This window comes from Phoca vitulina, unplaced genomic scaffold, assembly GCF_004348235.1.
Source record: "Phoca vitulina isolate PV1807 unplaced genomic scaffold, GSC_HSeal_1.0 scaffold6, whole genome shotgun sequence".
In the NCBI taxonomy this organism is placed as follows: Eukaryota; Metazoa; Chordata; class Mammalia; order Carnivora; family Phocidae; genus Phoca; species Phoca vitulina.
In genome coordinates, this window is record NW_022589709.1 from 52,737,967 (window position 1) to 52,755,851 (window position 17,885).

At 47.8% G+C, this 17,885-nt stretch overlaps 1 protein-coding gene across 3 annotated transcripts; it reads left to right on the plus strand.

Annotated features, from left to right (window-relative positions):
* The first annotated feature begins 862 nt into the window (after positions 1 to 862).
* On the plus strand, positions 863 to 13,354 carry ENC1 (ectodermal-neural cortex 1). Of its 3 annotated transcripts, none has more exons than XM_032404205.1 (3): positions 863 to 1,265; positions 4,902 to 6,716; positions 10,754 to 13,354. In XM_032404205.1, the coding sequence occupies exon 2, from the start codon at positions 4,915 to 4,917 to the stop codon at positions 6,682 to 6,684; it is 1,770 nt and encodes a 589-aa protein (XP_032260096.1). In that variant the 5' UTR covers positions 863 to 1,265; positions 4,902 to 4,914; the 3' UTR covers positions 6,685 to 6,716; positions 10,754 to 13,354. The 3 variants fall into 3 exon arrangements, with proteins under 3 accessions (XP_032260096.1, XP_032260094.1, XP_032260097.1); XM_032404203.1 differs by having other exon boundaries at positions 864 to 1,265; positions 4,902 to 6,705; XM_032404206.1 differs by lacking the exon at positions 863 to 1,265 and adding an exon at positions 1,776 to 1,938 and having other exon boundaries at positions 4,902 to 6,705.
* Positions 13,355 to 17,885: the final 4,531 nt, after the last annotated feature.

The window sequence follows — 17,885 nt, forward strand, 5'->3', positions numbered from 1 at the left end:
GCGCCGGCCGCGATTGGCTGCCAAGCACGTGGTGCGCGCCCCGCGGGACGGCGCCCCGCAGCCGCTGCTCCGGGCCGCGTGGGGCAGAGTCCGGCAGCGGGTGCCGCACCCGCTGGGGGGGGGGGGGGGGGGGGGGCGGGGGGGGCACCCCCGGGGGGGGGGGGGGGGAGGGCGGACGCAGGGGCAACGCCAGGCGCTGGAGTCTGTCTGCACCCCTCGCCAGCGAGAAACCCGATGGCCCGCCTATGCCCAACCCGCAGTGTCCCCGCAGTGACCAAACTTGTGCCCCTGCCCTTGCCCCCGTCCTCGCTCCAGGTGTTCCGCCCAGGGCGCGTGCGGCGGACACCCAGCTGCCCCCTCACTCCCCTTTCCTGAGCATCTCGCGGACTCCGGCTTCGCGGAGCGCACAGCCGGGCGCCTCCGCCGCCGAGGGTCCCTCAGCTCCGGGGCTGTCCTTAAACGGGGCTGGGCCAGAGAGGCGCAGGCACTCCGACCCGGCCAAACTTGTTCAACTCGCGGTCCCTGAGGATTGCAGCTGCTGGTGGCTTAGGCACCGTGTCCGCTTTGTCTCCCTCCACTCTCCGCAGCCCCCCTCCCCCGCTTCCTCTCTCGATTAACTCCCCCGACACGCTCTTCTCCAGCTCTTCCCCGTCGCCTCCTCTTCCCCGTCGCTTCCTCCTCCCCTTCCTCCTCCTCCTCCCCTTCCTCCTCCTCCTCCCCTTCCTCCTCCTCCTCCTCCGCGGGCGGCATTCACGCGCTTCCTCCCTCCTTCCCCTAGTGTCACTCTACATCCGCACCGTCTCCTCCCTCCCTCCCCTCCCCTTTCCTCCCCTCCCCTCCCGCCGCGCCGCGCCGCTTATAGCCCGGCGCGCGGTCGCTGGGCGCAGACTGCTTGGGCAGCCGGAGAGGAGGCGGCGCGGCGGTGGCGCTGCGGAGACCGAGTCCAGACGCCAGGCGGCCGCCGGCGCACTCGAGCGCTTTCTAGCTCCCTCTCCGGAGTGCACAGCCCGCCTCCTTGCGCGGCTGCAGGCTCGCTCTCTCTTCCTGAGACGCGCTCCGGGAGACGCTCCGCGGGTCGCGAGCGGAGTCCGCGGCGTGGGGGTCGCGAGGCGCTGTCCTCTCCCAGGCGGGCGCCCCATGCGCGCTCCTTTCGCCCCGGCAATCGCCGCCGCTCCCCGGGGCTGAGACGTCTGCCTTGTCGCCTCCCGCCCGGTGACCTAGGCGAGGACCCAGCTGGTTGTGCGCTGACGCCGGTCGCCGCCGCCGTAAGTTTCCCCCGCCGCCCCGGACCTGTTGAGGCTGTCGCGGTTTTCCGGGGCAGCTTGGCCTGCGGGGGTGTGTTCGCCGGGGGTGTGCGTTCGCCCCGGAGCCCCGAACTCCGACTTGGTCGGAGGTGGGGGAACTGTTCTCGGGGCGGAGACCTCGGGGGCCGCCGCTGCCCTCCCACAGCGTGCAGACGCTGGCCATCGCCGGAGCGATCTCCTCTGGTCCGGCTCGCCGGCCCGCGGGCCAGCTGCTGGGGATCGGAGAGCCGAGCCGGGGTTTCCTTCCTCCGCCGAAAGCGGCGCTTCGCTGGGGGTGGCTGTCGCTCGGCCTCGCACTTCGCAGCCCCCGGGGCCGAGCGCCCGGGATTGTCGGCCCACGTTGCACCCCACCCGGCACAGGGGAGCGCCGGGGCCACGCGCACACACCGTCTTCGTGACGCCACGTTCCCTGCGGTGGAATGTCTGTGGGGAATGAATGAAAACTTTCTGAAAAATAATTTCTTCTCGTGCACGTATTTGGCCTTTGGTGTGACATTAGGAGTTTCAAAGGATAGGAATTGGTGGGCGTGGTGGAGACGAACCTTGAAACTTGTTGGGCGTGTAATTTCGTGTTGCCCTCACAGGTGCGGCCAGCGTGCTGAAGAGCGTTGCAAGTGTTACGGAGGGCTGTCTGGTCAGTTGGTTTTCTTGTTAACAATGTCTTCTAATGTCGTTCCATTGTTATCAGTAAGGTAGATGCTCGAGAAAATCTGCCTCGTTTCTCCTTTGAGTGCATTGAGACCAGGTTCAAAACCTAAGGAGATGTGACGGGACGCAAAGTATTGGCAGCAGGGAGCTTGAGTAAAGAGCATTAAGTGAACTGAAGTTACTGTAACTAGAAGCCCTTTTGATGTTCACGGTAATAGCAGCCCTTTCTCTGTCTTCTTTGTAGACACAGGTTAAGTATATGTATGCTTTTTTTGGGGGGGGGGGCTACTGACTTGGCATGCAAATATTTCTCTGGGGGCTTAAAAAATACTGGAAGGGTGATTCGTTTTATGTTGAAGGTGTGTTTGGTGACTGTATAAATGGCTTCTGATATTTTGATGTTTGCATAATTTTAAACCAGAAAGTAAGTCGTTTCCCTTGGGTCTTTAAGTTTACCCTTTATTTTAAGCAAGTATTGCTGCAAGAATGTTGGATTTTGCCTGTGACATGCTTCTCCATCTGGATGGTATCCAAGATGACAGGCTAGCCTCTTCCTTCTGGTTTTGTGGGGCAGCCTGGAAAATGCAGGCGCATAAACACAGGAGGCATAGGGATGCAGATCCTATATCCTAAGGTCTTCTAAACAAACTGTTTTCTTAAGGGTTAGCCTCGTGAGAATGTTGTTTTACCCTGTCTGGAATCTAATGCTCAGGGAAACATGTTCTGGGCCCCGGTGTGATTCCCACTCAGTGTGCAGGGACTTCGGTGTCATGTACCTTGTGCAGGGTGCCTCATTCTTCAGCTAGAGGTGTGTTCACTCTTAGCTTGAGAGAAGGCAGCTTTTTGAGGGTGCTTTGGAAGCATTGCTTAAAAAAGAAAGCAGAACTACTCATTTGGAATGTTTGTAAGTTTCTATATAAGGCCTCAGAGTATTCATAGCATCTTTTGAGGTTTAAGCTTAAAACCTTCCTCAAAGTACTTCAGATTGAATGTACTAATTCACAACTATAGTGGTAGAGCATCAGGGATGCTAACATGTGTTCTAAGGCTTGGGAGACTTGGTGCGTTCACATAGCGTGGAGTTGGTTCTCCAGAGCACTGGGCATCGCTTCACATGGATTGGACTGTAAAGGCTTTGCTTGAGGTAAGGGTCATGGGGGCCTCCTCACCCTTTGTCCTATCCTAAAGTTGTTGTGGACACCGAATGTTGTCTTCCTAACACCAGAGCCCTAGGAAGTTGTTACTTACTTTCTTCCACTAAGCCATGTTTACTGCTAGGGAAGAGGTAACATTCCAAAACTGAAAGGAAACAAGTTGCATCTCCTAAGGCTCTGTGGCCGGTGTGTCCAGGGACAGTTTGCACCTGCCCTTTGTTGTGTGCTGTGCTGTGCCACGGCTGGCCAGGAAGTGCAGCTTGGTGGCTAGCCTGTGGATCTGTGGAAAATGGTTCATTTGCGTTTATTAGTAATTACTGCAATATACATTAAAAAAATATCTGAACTGTTGAAGGAAACGAGGAGGTGGTAGGCTTCAGCTGCCTGTAAAAACTAACTGTTCTGTGTTGGGAACAGATACTGTAACTTACACGGTTGTTTACCCTCCTGGCATAAACAGCTTCCTTAGGAATCCTTTGACAGGCGGGTTCTTGAAGGCTTTAGTCTTTTGAAGTAACAGAAGGATAGGATTAAAAAAGGAAAAAAAAAAAAAAGAAAAGCATGTGATTCAGTTTTTGAAGATAGGTGATAGGTATGTCCTATGTCTTTAACCTACGGTTTACTTACTGAAGAAAGCCAAAGACAGCATTAGATTTTGCTGTAATTTCAGTAATACAGAGGAAAGTACTTTAGTCAGCAAATAAATTCTAGGGTGGCCCTAAATTAACAATGGCTGGCAAAATACACACACACACAACACACACACAGGTGTGAGTGCATTTGATTTACATAAAGCAGGGTTTGCGTTTTGAACTCCTGCGCACCTGCCCGTGTTTGCAGGTACACAAGAACGGTCCTGGTGATACACTGTTGAATCAAAAGAGAGGGATGGATAGATCCTTTGTTCCTGCATCTGGTTTTCCAGGAACTGATATAAAGCAGGAAGAAAGAAAAACAGCAGTGATGAGTATGCTACTCAAAATATTCTTCCTTTTATGTGTGCAAATCCTTGTTTTGGAAGCTGTCCAGAGCAAGAAAGATGGGTGGTGATTGTGGCCAGAATCTGTTCTGTGTTTTCACAAAAGCCTGCTGATCAATATATGCTAATGTTTATATTGGTGCTCTTTGAGGACTCTGGCGTGGTAGAATTGTCTGGTTAGAAATTGTAACATTCCAATAAAGATCTGATCGTGGAAGAAGGTGGCTTAAGCCTATGATTTTAAGGTTATATTGCCCATTTACTGCGATACACAGAGAAACTGGATCTTACTAAAGGAATTCTTAATGGAATTAATTAGTAGGTACTTGTTTTACACACGGCTTTATGTTGCATGGGGCATAAAGGCTGGTGCCCGTCCTGGCGTTACGAGAGCTGGAAGCCCAGCATTTTAAGTGGCCTGCAGTGAATCAGCTGGACAAGGGCAGGAGCTATGAGGGTGAGACCTCCCTCGTCTTGGGCTTTGCTGGCTTACATTCTCAAGGACTTCAGTATCCTGAAAGTTGGCAGTCAGGTTTTCCAAGATGAACCAGCTTGCAAGCCTTGATTTTTTTTTTTTTTTTTTTAAACAGCGTTCACATAGCCCAGCAGTGTTACAGTGAATGCCTTTCCTTATAGGTGGTTGTCTCTGACTTTGTGCAGGCTCGGCTATCCATTATTCCGAGCAGTAGGCGCCAGGGCTGATGGCAAAGTGTTCTGTTTTCTCTGTTCACAACGAATTTGTGTGGCTTTGTTCTGCTGTTCTGAACATCAGGAGCATCACGTTCAGTGGTTTGTTTTGTTTTGTTTTCATTTTAGGAGTGGAAACAAAATGTCAGTCAGTGTGCATGAGAACCGCAAGTCCAGGGCCAGCAGTGGCTCCATTAACATCTATCTGTTTCACAAGTCTTCCTACGCCGACAGTGTCCTCACGCACTTGAACCTTCTACGCCAGCAGCGCCTCTTCACGGACGTCCTTCTCCATGCCGGGAATAGGACCTTCCCCTGTCATCGGGCGGTGCTGGCTGCCTGCAGCCGCTACTTTGAAGCCATGTTCAGCGGTGGCCTGAAAGAGAGCCAGGACAGTGAAGTCAACTTCGACAACTCCATCCACCCAGAAGTTTTGGAGCTGCTGCTCGACTATGCGTACTCCTCCCGGGTCATCATTAACGAAGAAAATGCAGAATCGCTTCTGGAAGCCGGCGACATGCTGGAGTTTCAGGACATCCGGGACGCGTGTGCAGAGTTCCTAGAAAAGAACCTGCATCCCACCAACTGCCTGGGCATGCTCCTGCTCTCCGACGCGCACCAGTGCACGAAGCTGTACGAACTCTCCTGGAGAATGTGCCTCAGCAATTTCCAAACCATCAGGAAGAACGAAGATTTCCTCCAGCTGCCCCAGGACATGGTAGTGCAGCTCTTGTCCAGTGAAGAGCTGGAGACAGAAGATGAAAGGCTTGTGTACGAGTCTGCAATTAACTGGATCAGCTACGACCTGAAGAAGCGCTACTGCTACCTCCCAGAGCTGTTGCAGACAGTGAGGCTGGCTCTCCTGCCTGCCATCTATCTCATGGAGAATGTGGCCATGGAGGAACTCATTACCAAGCAGAGAAAGAGCAAGGAGATTGTGGAAGAGGCCATCAGGTGCAAACTAAAAATCCTGCAGAACGACGGCGTGGTAACCAGCCTCTGTGCCCGGCCTCGGAAGACTGGCCATGCTCTCTTCCTCTTGGGAGGGCAGACCTTCATGTGTGACAAGCTGTATCTGGTGGACCAGAAGGCCAAAGAAATAATTCCCAAGGCTGACATCCCCAGCCCAAGAAAAGAGTTCAGTGCGTGTGCAATTGGCTGCAAAGTGTACATTACTGGGGGGCGGGGGTCTGAAAATGGAGTCTCAAAAGATGTCTGGGTTTACGATACCCTGCATGAAGAGTGGTCCAAAGCTGCCCCCATGCTGGTGGCCAGGTTCGGCCATGGCTCTGCTGAACTGAAGCACTGCCTGTATGTGGTTGGGGGGCACACAGCTGCAACGGGCTGTCTCCCAGCCTCCCCCTCAGTCTCTCTAAAGCAAGTAGAACACTATGACCCCACGACCAACAAATGGACCATGGTGGCGCCCCTCCGAGAAGGCGTTAGCAATGCTGCGGTGGTGAGTGCCAAACTCAAGTTGTTCGCCTTCGGAGGTACCAGCGTCAGTCATGACAAGCTCCCTAAGGTTCAGTGTTACGATCAGTGTGAAAACAGGTGGACGGTACCAGCCACCTGTCCCCAGCCCTGGCGTTACACAGCAGCAGCGGTTCTGGGTAACCAGATTTTCATTATGGGGGGAGATACGGAGTTCTCTGCCTGCTCTGCTTACAAATTCAACAGTGAGACTTACCAGTGGACCAAGGTGGGAGACGTCACAGCAAAGCGCATGAGCTGCCACGCTGTGGCCTCCGGAAACAAGCTCTATGTGGTGGGAGGGTACTTCGGCATTCAGCGCTGCAAAACTCTGGACTGTTACGACCCGACGTTAGATGTGTGGAACAGCATCACCACGGTCCCGTACTCGCTGATTCCTACTGCATTTGTCAGCACCTGGAAGCATCTGCCTTCTTAAACGCAGTACATCTTCAAGAAGGTGAGCATGAGGTGAGAAGTGAGCGTGGCTGTAAGTATGCGTGTAATTAAGCTAGCTGTGCGAGTGCCTGTGGGGACTGAGACGTGATCGATGTGGCTCACCCCATGGAAGTAGTGCTACAAAAACTATTAAGAGGATTGGCACCCCAGAACTGCAAGCACTTGTGTTGACCACAGCTGCAGCTCCCCACCCCGTATCAGAAGCCCGCGGTTCTCAGCCGTGACTGAGCCTCCCACTCCCCCAAAGAACTGCTCAAAAACGGCCCATCCCAGAGATTTGATTGCATTTGGTCCGGGTGGGTCCCAGGCAGCAGCATTCTTTGGAAGTTTTCTAGTGATTCTGATCTACAGCTGGGTTGAGAACCCCTGCCCTGGGTTAATAATGCCAACTAATGTTTACTGAGCCCTCCCTGCCCTCCGGGAGCTGGGCCATGTGTCTCACGTGGATCATTCATGTGATCCTGACAACGACCTCGGGAGATATTACTAGAGTATTTTATAGATGAAAACAACTGAAGCACACAGAGGTTAAGTCAGTTGCCCAAGGTCATGGAGCTTCGTAGGTGGAAGAGTTGGTCAAGAAATCAACCCAGGCACTCTGGCTCCAGAGAGGAAGCACTTGAGCATCATGCTGAACTGCTCCTTAAGAAACCTGAGCTTCATATTCATCTCACCCCAGGAGATATTTGTTGATATTCAAATTTAGATGCCTCAAACCCTTTGTGGAATGAAGTAGGGTGTAAAAAACAGAATGCTTAAGTTTAGTTTGTTCCCTCCCAAATTATTTATTTCTTATTTAAAAACTTTTTCCTCGAGGAAAAAAAATAGCCCCCTTTAGGGCATTTATTAACTTCAGAGAGAAATCAAGGTCTATCCTTGTAAAAGGTTGCACCTGCACTGTATACATTTGTCAGATGCGTGGCACACTGAGCCCTCTAGACGGCCTTCCACTGCAGCCTTTCAGAGTTAATCAGACAGGCTGACCCTATTGTCAGGGCTAACAAAAGTTGTCTTTCTGTGTCATATATCTGAGTCCATAATGGTCGTCTTGTGTACTTAAGAGTATATAATACTCTTGGCTCAAATAATTAATAGGCCCACACAGTTCAGTGTTCGTGGAGCTAATGGCTGTTTTGCTGCCATTAAGCATCTTTAGTATTGGCCCCAGGAACCACTTAAGCACGTCTGAGTGTAGCACGGAGCACGTGGGATGTGTTGCTTTGTTTTGGTAATTCATGGGCTTATTACTAATAATAAGAGAATAAAATTAAAACTAGGCTTTGGAGGAAGTACAATGAAAACTAGCTCATTACCTGGAGACCTTTGGCTCTGTTTTCCCTAATGTGTTTCACACTTTGGAAGAGGACTTTTAGAGGGAAAAAAAGGAAATCTAGGGGTCTTTGTGAGCTCAGCAAAGAGGGATTTTGACTCACTTGTCTTTTCTTTCCACCTCTCTTACAGCTTATTTTAAGACACCACTAAAATCGGCGTCACTGTTACAATTAATCTTTCTTGTTTTTTCATTGGTTCAGTTGTCTCCTCCAGTCTCTAACAGTTAGTACAGTTCTTAGTAATAGAATGTAACCTTGGGATGAAACTCCTTCAAAGCAGCTGCAACAGTCAGAAACCTCCTGTGGGGAGCGACTGGGCTGACAGCGTCCCACACCAAACTGGTTTTTGCAGCCTTGCTGGCATCTCAGTAATCCTGAGTAAACAAATGCTCTGAATGTGGTTATTTCGTCTGCGATATGAGTGCATGACTCACCTCTAAAGCACGTTTGAAGAACCTTCTGGGCAAAAGCATCAATTAAGAGTACACTAAGTTCGGTGTTAGTCCAGAGCTGACTATATTTGCATAGGAGAGGCAGAAAAATCACCAGTGATGGTGGTGGTACCACAAAATGGTGACTGGTAGACGGGCTGGCACGTTTGGAGCAAGGTAAGGAAGCGGAGGCAGGAAGAGACCACCACGTGTGCATTCTGGTGCGGGGTTCGAAGCCGTGGACTATGGACCTTTCTGGACTTCAGATCCCTCCTTTGTCCAATGACTGATTTGAATTTGGCTTCTCCGAGCTCTATCCACATTCAGACTTGGGTGAATTGATAAATGAGGGGAGAAAAGGGACGAAAAATACCTTACCCAGTGTCTGACCTATATACTCTGAGGTTTCTTTCCTCCTTCAACTGAGACCTCAGCCACCACGGAATTAGCTTTGTGTGTGGCAGGAAAGTGAAGCTTCTTTGATTATTATCTGCTTGTTATCTTAATTCTTCGTTTTTGGTGCCTCCTTTTGCAGCCCAGAGTATGTTGGCAAACACTTGAATTCGCCCTATCCTGGGTGTTTGAACCTAATCACAGACTTCCGGTCCCCGGGAACCGAGCAAATAAAGCGTTAGGTCGTATGGGAAACACCACCTCCCCGCCCAGGGTGCCGCCAGCCAGAGTGGAGCACAGAACAGCGGAATTTGACAATGCTCCTTCGCCTTTGCAAAGGGTGGGGTGGACCTGATCAAAGCCACTCGTGCGGTTTCCCACAGGGAGCATGTTGGTTTAAATGTCCAAAGTTTTCTACACACAAGATAGTGTTAAAACACTTGAGCTGGATGGGGTGACTTTAAAAGAGGTGCTGTGCAGGTATCAGCCCTAAGCTGCGGAAACTTCCGGGACATCGCTTTGATCTCCAAACGTAGGTGCTAACCAAGTTAATACAGCGTTAACAAGAAGTTTCCCTAAGGTCTAGAAGCTCATTCACCAGGGGGATTTTAACTGTCTCCTGACGTTCTGTCAGTGGGTGGGAAGGACAAAAAGGAAATTACTTTTGATTACTCTCCCATTTTCATGGTGCTGTGTGGCCCCAACCTGACAGCACTTGGCTCTCGATGTGCTTTTGTTCCTTCCCTTTTTAGAGTTGTTGTTTTTTTTTTTCCTGTTTGCATATGCACCATCATGAATCTTCATATTATTACAATTACAAAATACATTCTTCTGGCCTACTGTTGATACATAGGTTCCCGGGAGGTGGGGGTGGGAGAATGACAGTGTAGTCTAAGGAATGCCTTGCAGGCTTGAATCACTGTTATGAAACTGCCAAAAGAAACAACTAATGAAATGAATCAGACTTCTGAACACACAAAAGCAAGAAGAATTCGGTGCAAGTAGCGAGCGGCCCCTCCTGAATTCCCTTTGTCTTCACTTAGAGTTCTAGCAGCAGGGATGAAATTCCTCCGCTAGGGCTGGAAATGTGCTCTATGAACAGATAGGGTGAGTGTCGGAGAGACAAAAGCCGTCTGCAGAGTTTCCCTGTATCAAAGTAGACATCCGGGATGGAAATGGTGGGTCGTGTGGGGAAACACCAGCTCCCGTGAAATGTGCAGGCTTTGTGGTTAGGGCACCTTGAATTTATATTCACGCTCGACGTTGGCGGATTCTGCAGATGATAACTGCATAGCATAGCTGGCGTCTCCCAAGTGTGGACTGATGAACTTGGAGAATAAACTCCAGCCTTGGGCTGTGGAGGCCTGCGATGTTGTCGTGTGAAAGGAAGCGAGACTGATTTCTGCCATAATGAATAGCAGAGATGCATTTCAGTAAGAGGATTAATATGTCTGCTTTCTATATGGTGAATAAATTGAATTTGGAATCCTTTATGGTAAATGGGCCAAGGAGGGTTTGCACAGGAATCTTTTTTGACCCTCTGGTGATTGCTTCACAATGGCTCTGTTTAACCATAGAGGTGAAGTATGAATGTTGGAGGCGGAAGGTGGCAACTCATAGCAGCACCTAGACGTAGAAGTTTACATTTGCACATACATAGGTTGACAGTGTAGTAAAGAAATGAAGATTTTTCTTTGGACGCCATCGTTTCTGTCGAGCCCATCATCTGTATCCGTGCACGCACATGGATGCACTTAATTTTTGCACACTTGGTACTGAACATGTAATTAAGACTTTTAGAAGCAATATTGACCAGCTCTGTCCTGATTTTAATTTTCTTTTTTTTAAATTTCGAGGCTACTAACAAGTATCCTTTTTTTTCTCTCTGTTTTAGCTCGCTCCATCACTTGGTGAGACAAAATGAGATTTCTACTCTGGAGAGGCCAAATTTAATGAAGAGAGAGAAAAGAAAAAGGAAAAGAAGTTGCTACAAGGCTCCATACAATGCACTGCACCTTGTAAATTAACTGGACATGAAGGAGGGGGTGGGGGAGGGGATGGGATTTTCAGTGCAAGTAGCACATGGTTTAAATATGAATGAATGAACCTGTGATCTAGTCCTTGTCTTGTAATTGTGGATTAATGTCAGCGTTAATCAGCCCCTCAAAGGGAGAGAAAAGCCGGCCCTTTTCCCTTGCTGTACCGTATTCAGCATTTGATTTCCATGGGCTCTACCATTTATGTGTAAAATTTGAAATGGTTGTCACCTCTCTGAGGAGCAAGCCTGAAGCCTCCACCCCAGCTGCTGTTGGAGATTGAAAGCCCAACTGTGGGGCCAGGAGGGAAGCTGGCTTGGCTGGCTGCTGAGTGAGGACCACTGGACTCCCTGCTAATCTCTGAGGGGTTGTGCTCCCCAGGAAGGTTCTGAACAATGGGGACATTGTTGGTAGGTATTTGGTAGATGTTCTTTTCTATTTATAAGTGACTTTAAATTTTCCCTTGGCTGTTAAAAAATTTGTTAGAGATTTAGCTATTTATTGTTTGATGCCTGCATGCTGAAACAATGCTTACAGTTGTCTTCACGTGTATGGATGTGTGTGAGTGGTTGTATGTTTTGCACAATTTTGTGGCTGTTGTGAAGTGCTTTGCTGCACAAAAATGAAAACTTGGGAGTTAACAATTTGGAGTATAACTGGAGGGTGGGTCGGGAAGGGGGTATTTTGTAAATGTCAAGACAGGGAAGGAGTAGAAGACAGAAACCGATTACATTGTAGAGGTAGAGAAAGCATGGAGGTCACTTTTCTTAGACTCACTAACTTTTAATGGGGTTTCATGGGCTCTGGTCATGCTGATGGCTCATGGGGTGAGGGAAGGCTTCACTACCCTGTTCCTTCCCATCTGAGTCACCTACTTCAGTCTCAGCTACTGAAATTTGGAAAGGACCAAGTCGCTTTGCAGTTTTTTTCTTTGTGGAATATCCTGAAATCCTGGAAAATTCTACGGAATAGTTCTGTATATAGGGCCCAGGTTAAAGGCATTGTCCAAAGTTTATTTATTTATTTATTACCCTGTGAGAATGCTTTGCCATACCCACAGTTAACAGGAAAAAGCTGAGTTGTCACAGATGAAAATTAATTCACTCACCGGATTTGCTTGGCCTGGTGGGTTCATTGTTCCGTCTTCTTGATGTACAGTACAGTTTAGCAAGTGCTAGGAGTTCTCCAAGACCATATTCACATTGGGACAGTGTATACTTTAGTGCTCACCCTTGGGTAAGTCTCTAAAAAGAACTCTTTGGTGCGCAAAAGTGACACATTTGGCCAGGAAACACCAAAGAATGATGAGCAGTGGCCCCTGTTGAGAGGTTTTCCGGGATCGTTGGGAATCTGTTGTGAATACATTCTTTGCTAGTTCGAGTGCTTGTTTACTAACCGTGTGTGCCGTGATAGGTATTAGTGCTAGACTCAATTAGGTGCTTGCTCACAGGTGTCTGGGGAAGACCAGAGTTTGCAACTCGCACCGCTTTCATCGATGTTTCTCACATTACTTGTAGTTTAGAAAATAGGGCTTAAGACTGATAACAACCTTCTACATTGTGAGTGTGTTTGCATTGTCTAGTGACAGATAAAAATCCTTAACATTTCTCTTTACCTGAATACTTTAGACTAATTGTACATGTCCGTTCGTGCCATGAGTAAGTGGGCTATAGTTGGACCAAAATAAATGAGCCATTGGAATAGAAGCGTCACAATACTTTTCCAGCAGGCAGTTCCTCGCTCCTAGATGTGTTCTAAGCAATGCAAATGTCTAATTGTACTCCGGCGGCATGGGGGTGGCGTTACATTATAGCAGCTACGGCTCTCTAGTTTATGATGCAAATCTGCCGAGATGTGTGTGTCACTGCGTGACTTCTGCAAGCAGGATGAATTTTCTGCAGCTGTTTCAAAGTTGTGGTCTGTCCTTGAATCCTCTGTTAATTACTGTGTGCGAGCCAGAGGGAGCCGTGGTCAGGGTGGGCCCCCAGCCTGCAGGGAACTTTCTGGACTCCCGCTCTTTGAATTGATGTAGGCATTTGGGCTCACTACTTGACCATTCTCACCCTGTGAAACGTCCCCCACTTTGAAGCAAATACAATTCACAGCACAGTGCACACAAAAACCTTGGCATAAGACAGAGAAGGTTCTTCTTATTCTGTGGACTGGTTGCTGTGGAAACGGATAACAAAGGGCAGCCTTCCACTTCTGGTATAATTGTGTAGCCCCCTTTTCTCTGGGCTTGACACCTGTCTGAATAAGAGTGATTAGAGCTGAATAATCTCCCTCTCGGCTGTTGAATATGTGGTTCACGTACAAAACTCTGTGTAAGTTGAAGTAAAGTGTTCATGTTCATATGTGCTTGTTTGCTACTACTACATTTTTGAGGTTTTGTAAAACTTATTTTTTTTTTCACAATGTGAAACTGAAGGTCAAATAAATTATTAGAGATTTTCTCTTCACTGTGTGTGTGAGTCTTTATTTTAATACAACATAATCTACCGAAACCTGGTGCCTTTTCTAGTTTAAGGAAGGTTGAGGATCATTTCAAATATTTTCTGAACGTGTTTCTTTCACCATCTAGTCACATACATTCAGGAAAGTGGTTTTGCGTGTTGAATAATTAAAATTTTTGGCCTTGTAGGGTATTTCTTTAAGCAGAGCAAAACACCTCAATTCTGGTTTATTCATAGCTTGGGATATAAAAAGTCATGTGCCATGCGATGGTAAGACAGCATAGGTAATATACAGAAGGAATTGAGTTTTTAGCGTCCTCATGTGGCTTGTATTTTGACAGGAAAGCTGTGAGAGGAGGGGCTGGAGTTCAATCCCCTTTTCATCTGACATGCCTTAGAAATCATTAAAATAAGTGGGAATATATGTGTATTATTTCCCTGTAATGGCACAGAAAACCACAAGTTTAACCCCTCTGATACACTTAGCTTCTTCCAAGTTGAGAGCCACTGTCCCGGCTGGCTCCGGGTAAAGGCTGAGGACGCTTCTCACCCCTGCCTCATGATCATTTTCTGTCACAGTGAGATGCTCCCTTATCACTTGAGTTGGGCCCCTTGCTGTTTTAATGTGTACAGCGACGTCAGGCATAGTCTTTTTTTGGATAGAAAATAAATACTACCTAATTAGAACTCTAGGAGAGCCCCCAAGCAGGCAGAATGCAATTACAGCCTTTGGACTTGGACCAAGATGCCAAGCAGATGCCTCAGGTTCTACAGAAGCATCATCCAGTTCTGTGCTGGGTGAGTCTGGTCTAGTGCCAAGCCTTGGAGTCTTCAGATCCCATGGGCACAGTGCTGATGACCCATGGAAACCCTGTTGATGACACCAGAGACAGCACCATATGACTGGGAAGAGGGGAGAGTTAGCAGCTAGGAGTTGACACATGGGACTTGGATGTTCAGAAAAAGCCTTGATGTTAATCCTCAGAAGGGTTGAGAATGATTCCTAGAGAGATGATTGGAAATCTGCCTTTCAATCTTTGGAGTTCTTTTTATCCTCTCTGTTGGGACATATAGACAGATTAGGGTAAAGAAGTGACTTCACTTCTTTACCCCAAATTTTCATTAATTTGGAAATGTCATTTCATTCAGACATTCCGATTGCCCTAAACGGTGCATGTATTGGCTTGGATTGCCTTGGGTTGCGTGTAAGAGGAGTCTGGCGCTGATGGTGGTTTAACCGCAGTGATGAAACTGTTGGGAAGCTGGCAGACCGGGGCTGGCACCCCCCCGCCCCCGAGGCCATGGAGGTCCGGGGCTGCACCTGCTTTGCCATCCTGGCCATGGGTCTTGGTTTGAATGCCTGCAGGAGAGCAGCTGTAGCTCATGGCTTTCCGGTCAGCAAAAGTGGGGACAAAGGGGAATAAGTACGTGCCAGATGGAAGCTCTTCCCTTTTCTTGGGACGGTAATAGTTTTCCTAAAAGACCCGCCTAGGAGGTGTACACTTAACCTCTTGGCCACTACTGGGTCACATGAACTTCCAAAGAAATAAAAGGATACTGAGGAAAGGGCTATTTTCATTGGGACACGTTGTCAACGCACACAGAAATGTGATTTTGCTAGTAAGGATGAAAGGAAGGATGGATGGATTGGCAACTGCACAGCATCTTTTCTGGTGGATAATCAAAGGGTCACTTTAAACCACAACCCGGTTGATCAATTACGATGTGCTGGGACTACGTGCTTTACAATCATTTCTTAGTCCTCACAACAAAGGTTGGTAAATGGTAGAGCTTTTTTTTTTTTTTTTTTTTGATTTATTTATTAGAGAGAAAGGGCACAAGCAGGGAGAGTGGCAGGCAGAGGGAGAGGGAGAAGCAGGCTTCCCACTGAGCAAGGAGCTCAATGTGGGGCTCGATCCCAGGACCTCAGGATCATGACCTGAGCTGAAGGCAGACGCTTAACCCCGGCGCCCCTGTGCAGAGCTTTCTTAACATCTCCAAGCCTCAGCTCCTTCATTTATAAAATATGGATTCATACTAATAGATTTAATACCATAAATTTAAAAGAAAGTACTAAGCTCCGTGCCTGCCACATAGTAGGTTCTCACTAGTTTTCAGCCATCGTTTTTTCAACACTACTGGGAGAAATACATCTGCTAAATCTGAGTGTCCATTCCATGCAAGGGGTTGTGGTAAAGGTCTGCATGCCCATCGCCTAACTGCGTCTTCATAACAACCCTGAGAGTAGGCGCTATTATTACCCTCATTTTGTAGATGAAGAAACAGGTTTTGAGAGATTATCTAACTTGACCAAGGGAGTGGTGGAGCCTGGGTTTCAAGGCATGCTCTCCGACCTGCTCCTTTCTGTCCAGGAATGTGGAGGAAAAGTGACTCACAGGGCTGAGCCTGGCTGTGGCAAATGCAGGGCTCTCTGTGTCCATCATGTCCAGGAAGCCTTGACTTTAGAAGAACCGAGGAAGCTGTAGCTGGTGAGTCCTGCCCTCAGACATGAGAACTAAAGAAGCACACGGAAAGACTCTACATTGTGACTCAAAATGTTCTTTGACACCGTGTTCTGAAGATAGGATTGTGGAGAATTTAAAAATAAATGGGCTCCCCACCCCCAGGGTGGTTGTTACATTTGATAGTTCATTGAACTGCATACACTTAACGCTATGTGTACTTTTCTATTTGTACAATTTTTATGTACTGAGAGATTGAATGTACAATGGACAATAGCCAGAGCATAACAGTAAGAGAACAACTCTGACCCGCGGTCTGCAGCAACCAGTCCAGGAGACCAAAATCTATGGTGGCCAGCCTGCAATTTACAAGTCAGACTCGTGGGAAGTCAGACCACTATCTCTAGCAAGTGGTTCAGCCAAACAACAACCCGTGTAATAAATGGCTCAAAATGGCCAGGATTTTGGTTGATAATGGAAAACTTCCCTAATTTTTGTCCTTGCTTCCAACTGAGGACTAGCCAGAGACAGCCCAATATGCCCCCCTAACCATCACACAGGATGCCCTACTTTTAATTAGCCCACCTACAGCTTCCCCACGCCACCTGCCTCCGATCAGGGCATATCTGCAGCGTCCCCTTTTCTCCACTATAAAGCTTTCCCACTCCTCAGCCTGCCTTTGAGTATCTGCCAAAAGACAGTGGCTGACTCTCTTGCTATAGCGAGCTCTGAATAAACAGGCTTTGCCCGCTCTCATGTGGCTGGTCTTTGTGTACTTCCACAGACAAATGTTTGTTCAATAAGATAATTAAATATTTCAATAAAAAGGTTCATAAAAATGAAGTGGGGACCAACACTGTGGGTTCTGGGTAAACCGGGTTTTCAGAAGGATGCTCTTTTATCCTGAATGTCGGAATAGAATGCAACGTGCACAATACCTAGAGTATGAGAAAAATGGATTTTGAGTTAATGGGGTTGAGATTAGGGCATCTAGTTTGCCACAAGGAGAGCAGTTGCTTTGTTTGGGAATATTTTGAATAAAGCGAGAACACTTAAGGAAGTTTTATAGCCATATTCATGGTGCACATGAATGTATGAATAAATGCAAAAACTTAGCAGTTAATTCCTGGTCGTGCCTGTCACAAATCTTAAGTGCTTTGCCTGTCTGACACATACTTAGACAAGCCATCTGCCCTGCATTTGAGTTTAATCATAGACAATGAAATTTCAAGCTCTGTTATTTGTCAGACATTGGACCACTAAGTTTAAGACCTAACTTGCAGAGGGAAAAAATGTATGCTGGGGCATGACTATGAATTAAAAGTAATTTGACTAAGTAAATTATAAATCTACCATAATCTTGTCCAGCTCTGTTTACAGCCCAGCTTGCTTTCTGAGTCCAGGGGAACCAAAGGGGACAAAGTTTCTCTCTCTCTCTCTCTCTCTCTCTCTCTGGTCCTGTTTCCTTAGCAACCTAATCTTTATCTGAAGAAAGATGGAGGTCTGCATTGAAGAAAGGCAGTTGGAATTTCAGCAAAGACTCTCACTAGTCTTTCTCCTGCCTTATCTAATGATTTGTTTTGTTACAAAAAGTTATTTTATACCCACTTTTTAGATGGTACTGGGGGGTTGTTTACTGGATATCCTGGAAAGGCTGAGAGAATGTTTCCACATAACGCTGTAACCACAAAGACGATGAAATCAGCCTCAGGTGGACACAAACTAGGCACCTGCAAAGTGAGAACTAAAATGTCTCTTGGGGCCCCTGCTGGCTCAGTCTGTGGAGCACGTGACTCTTGATTTCCACGTCATGAGTTCAAGCCCATGTTGGGCACAGAGATGACTTAAAAAAAAAATAAATAAATAAAATGCCTCTGTCTCTGAGGTTCTAAGTAATATATACACAAGCTCTAAGTTGCAAACACCCCTGGTCCCTCTCAGCCACCCACGTACATTCTGGCCAAAGCATTGCTGCCAGGAGAACCATTCTGAGAGAATGAATCTTGGAATTTTGAAATCATTTGTACACCGTGAAGGAAATGAAGGGAGAAAGAGGAAGAAGGTGGAGGACACCC

Excerpts from the sequence above, each read along its gene's own strand:
- ENC1 (XM_032404205.1), top strand. The coding sequence starts at position 4,915 with ATGTCAGTCAGTGTGCATGAGAACCGCAAGTCCAGGGCCAGCAGTGGC.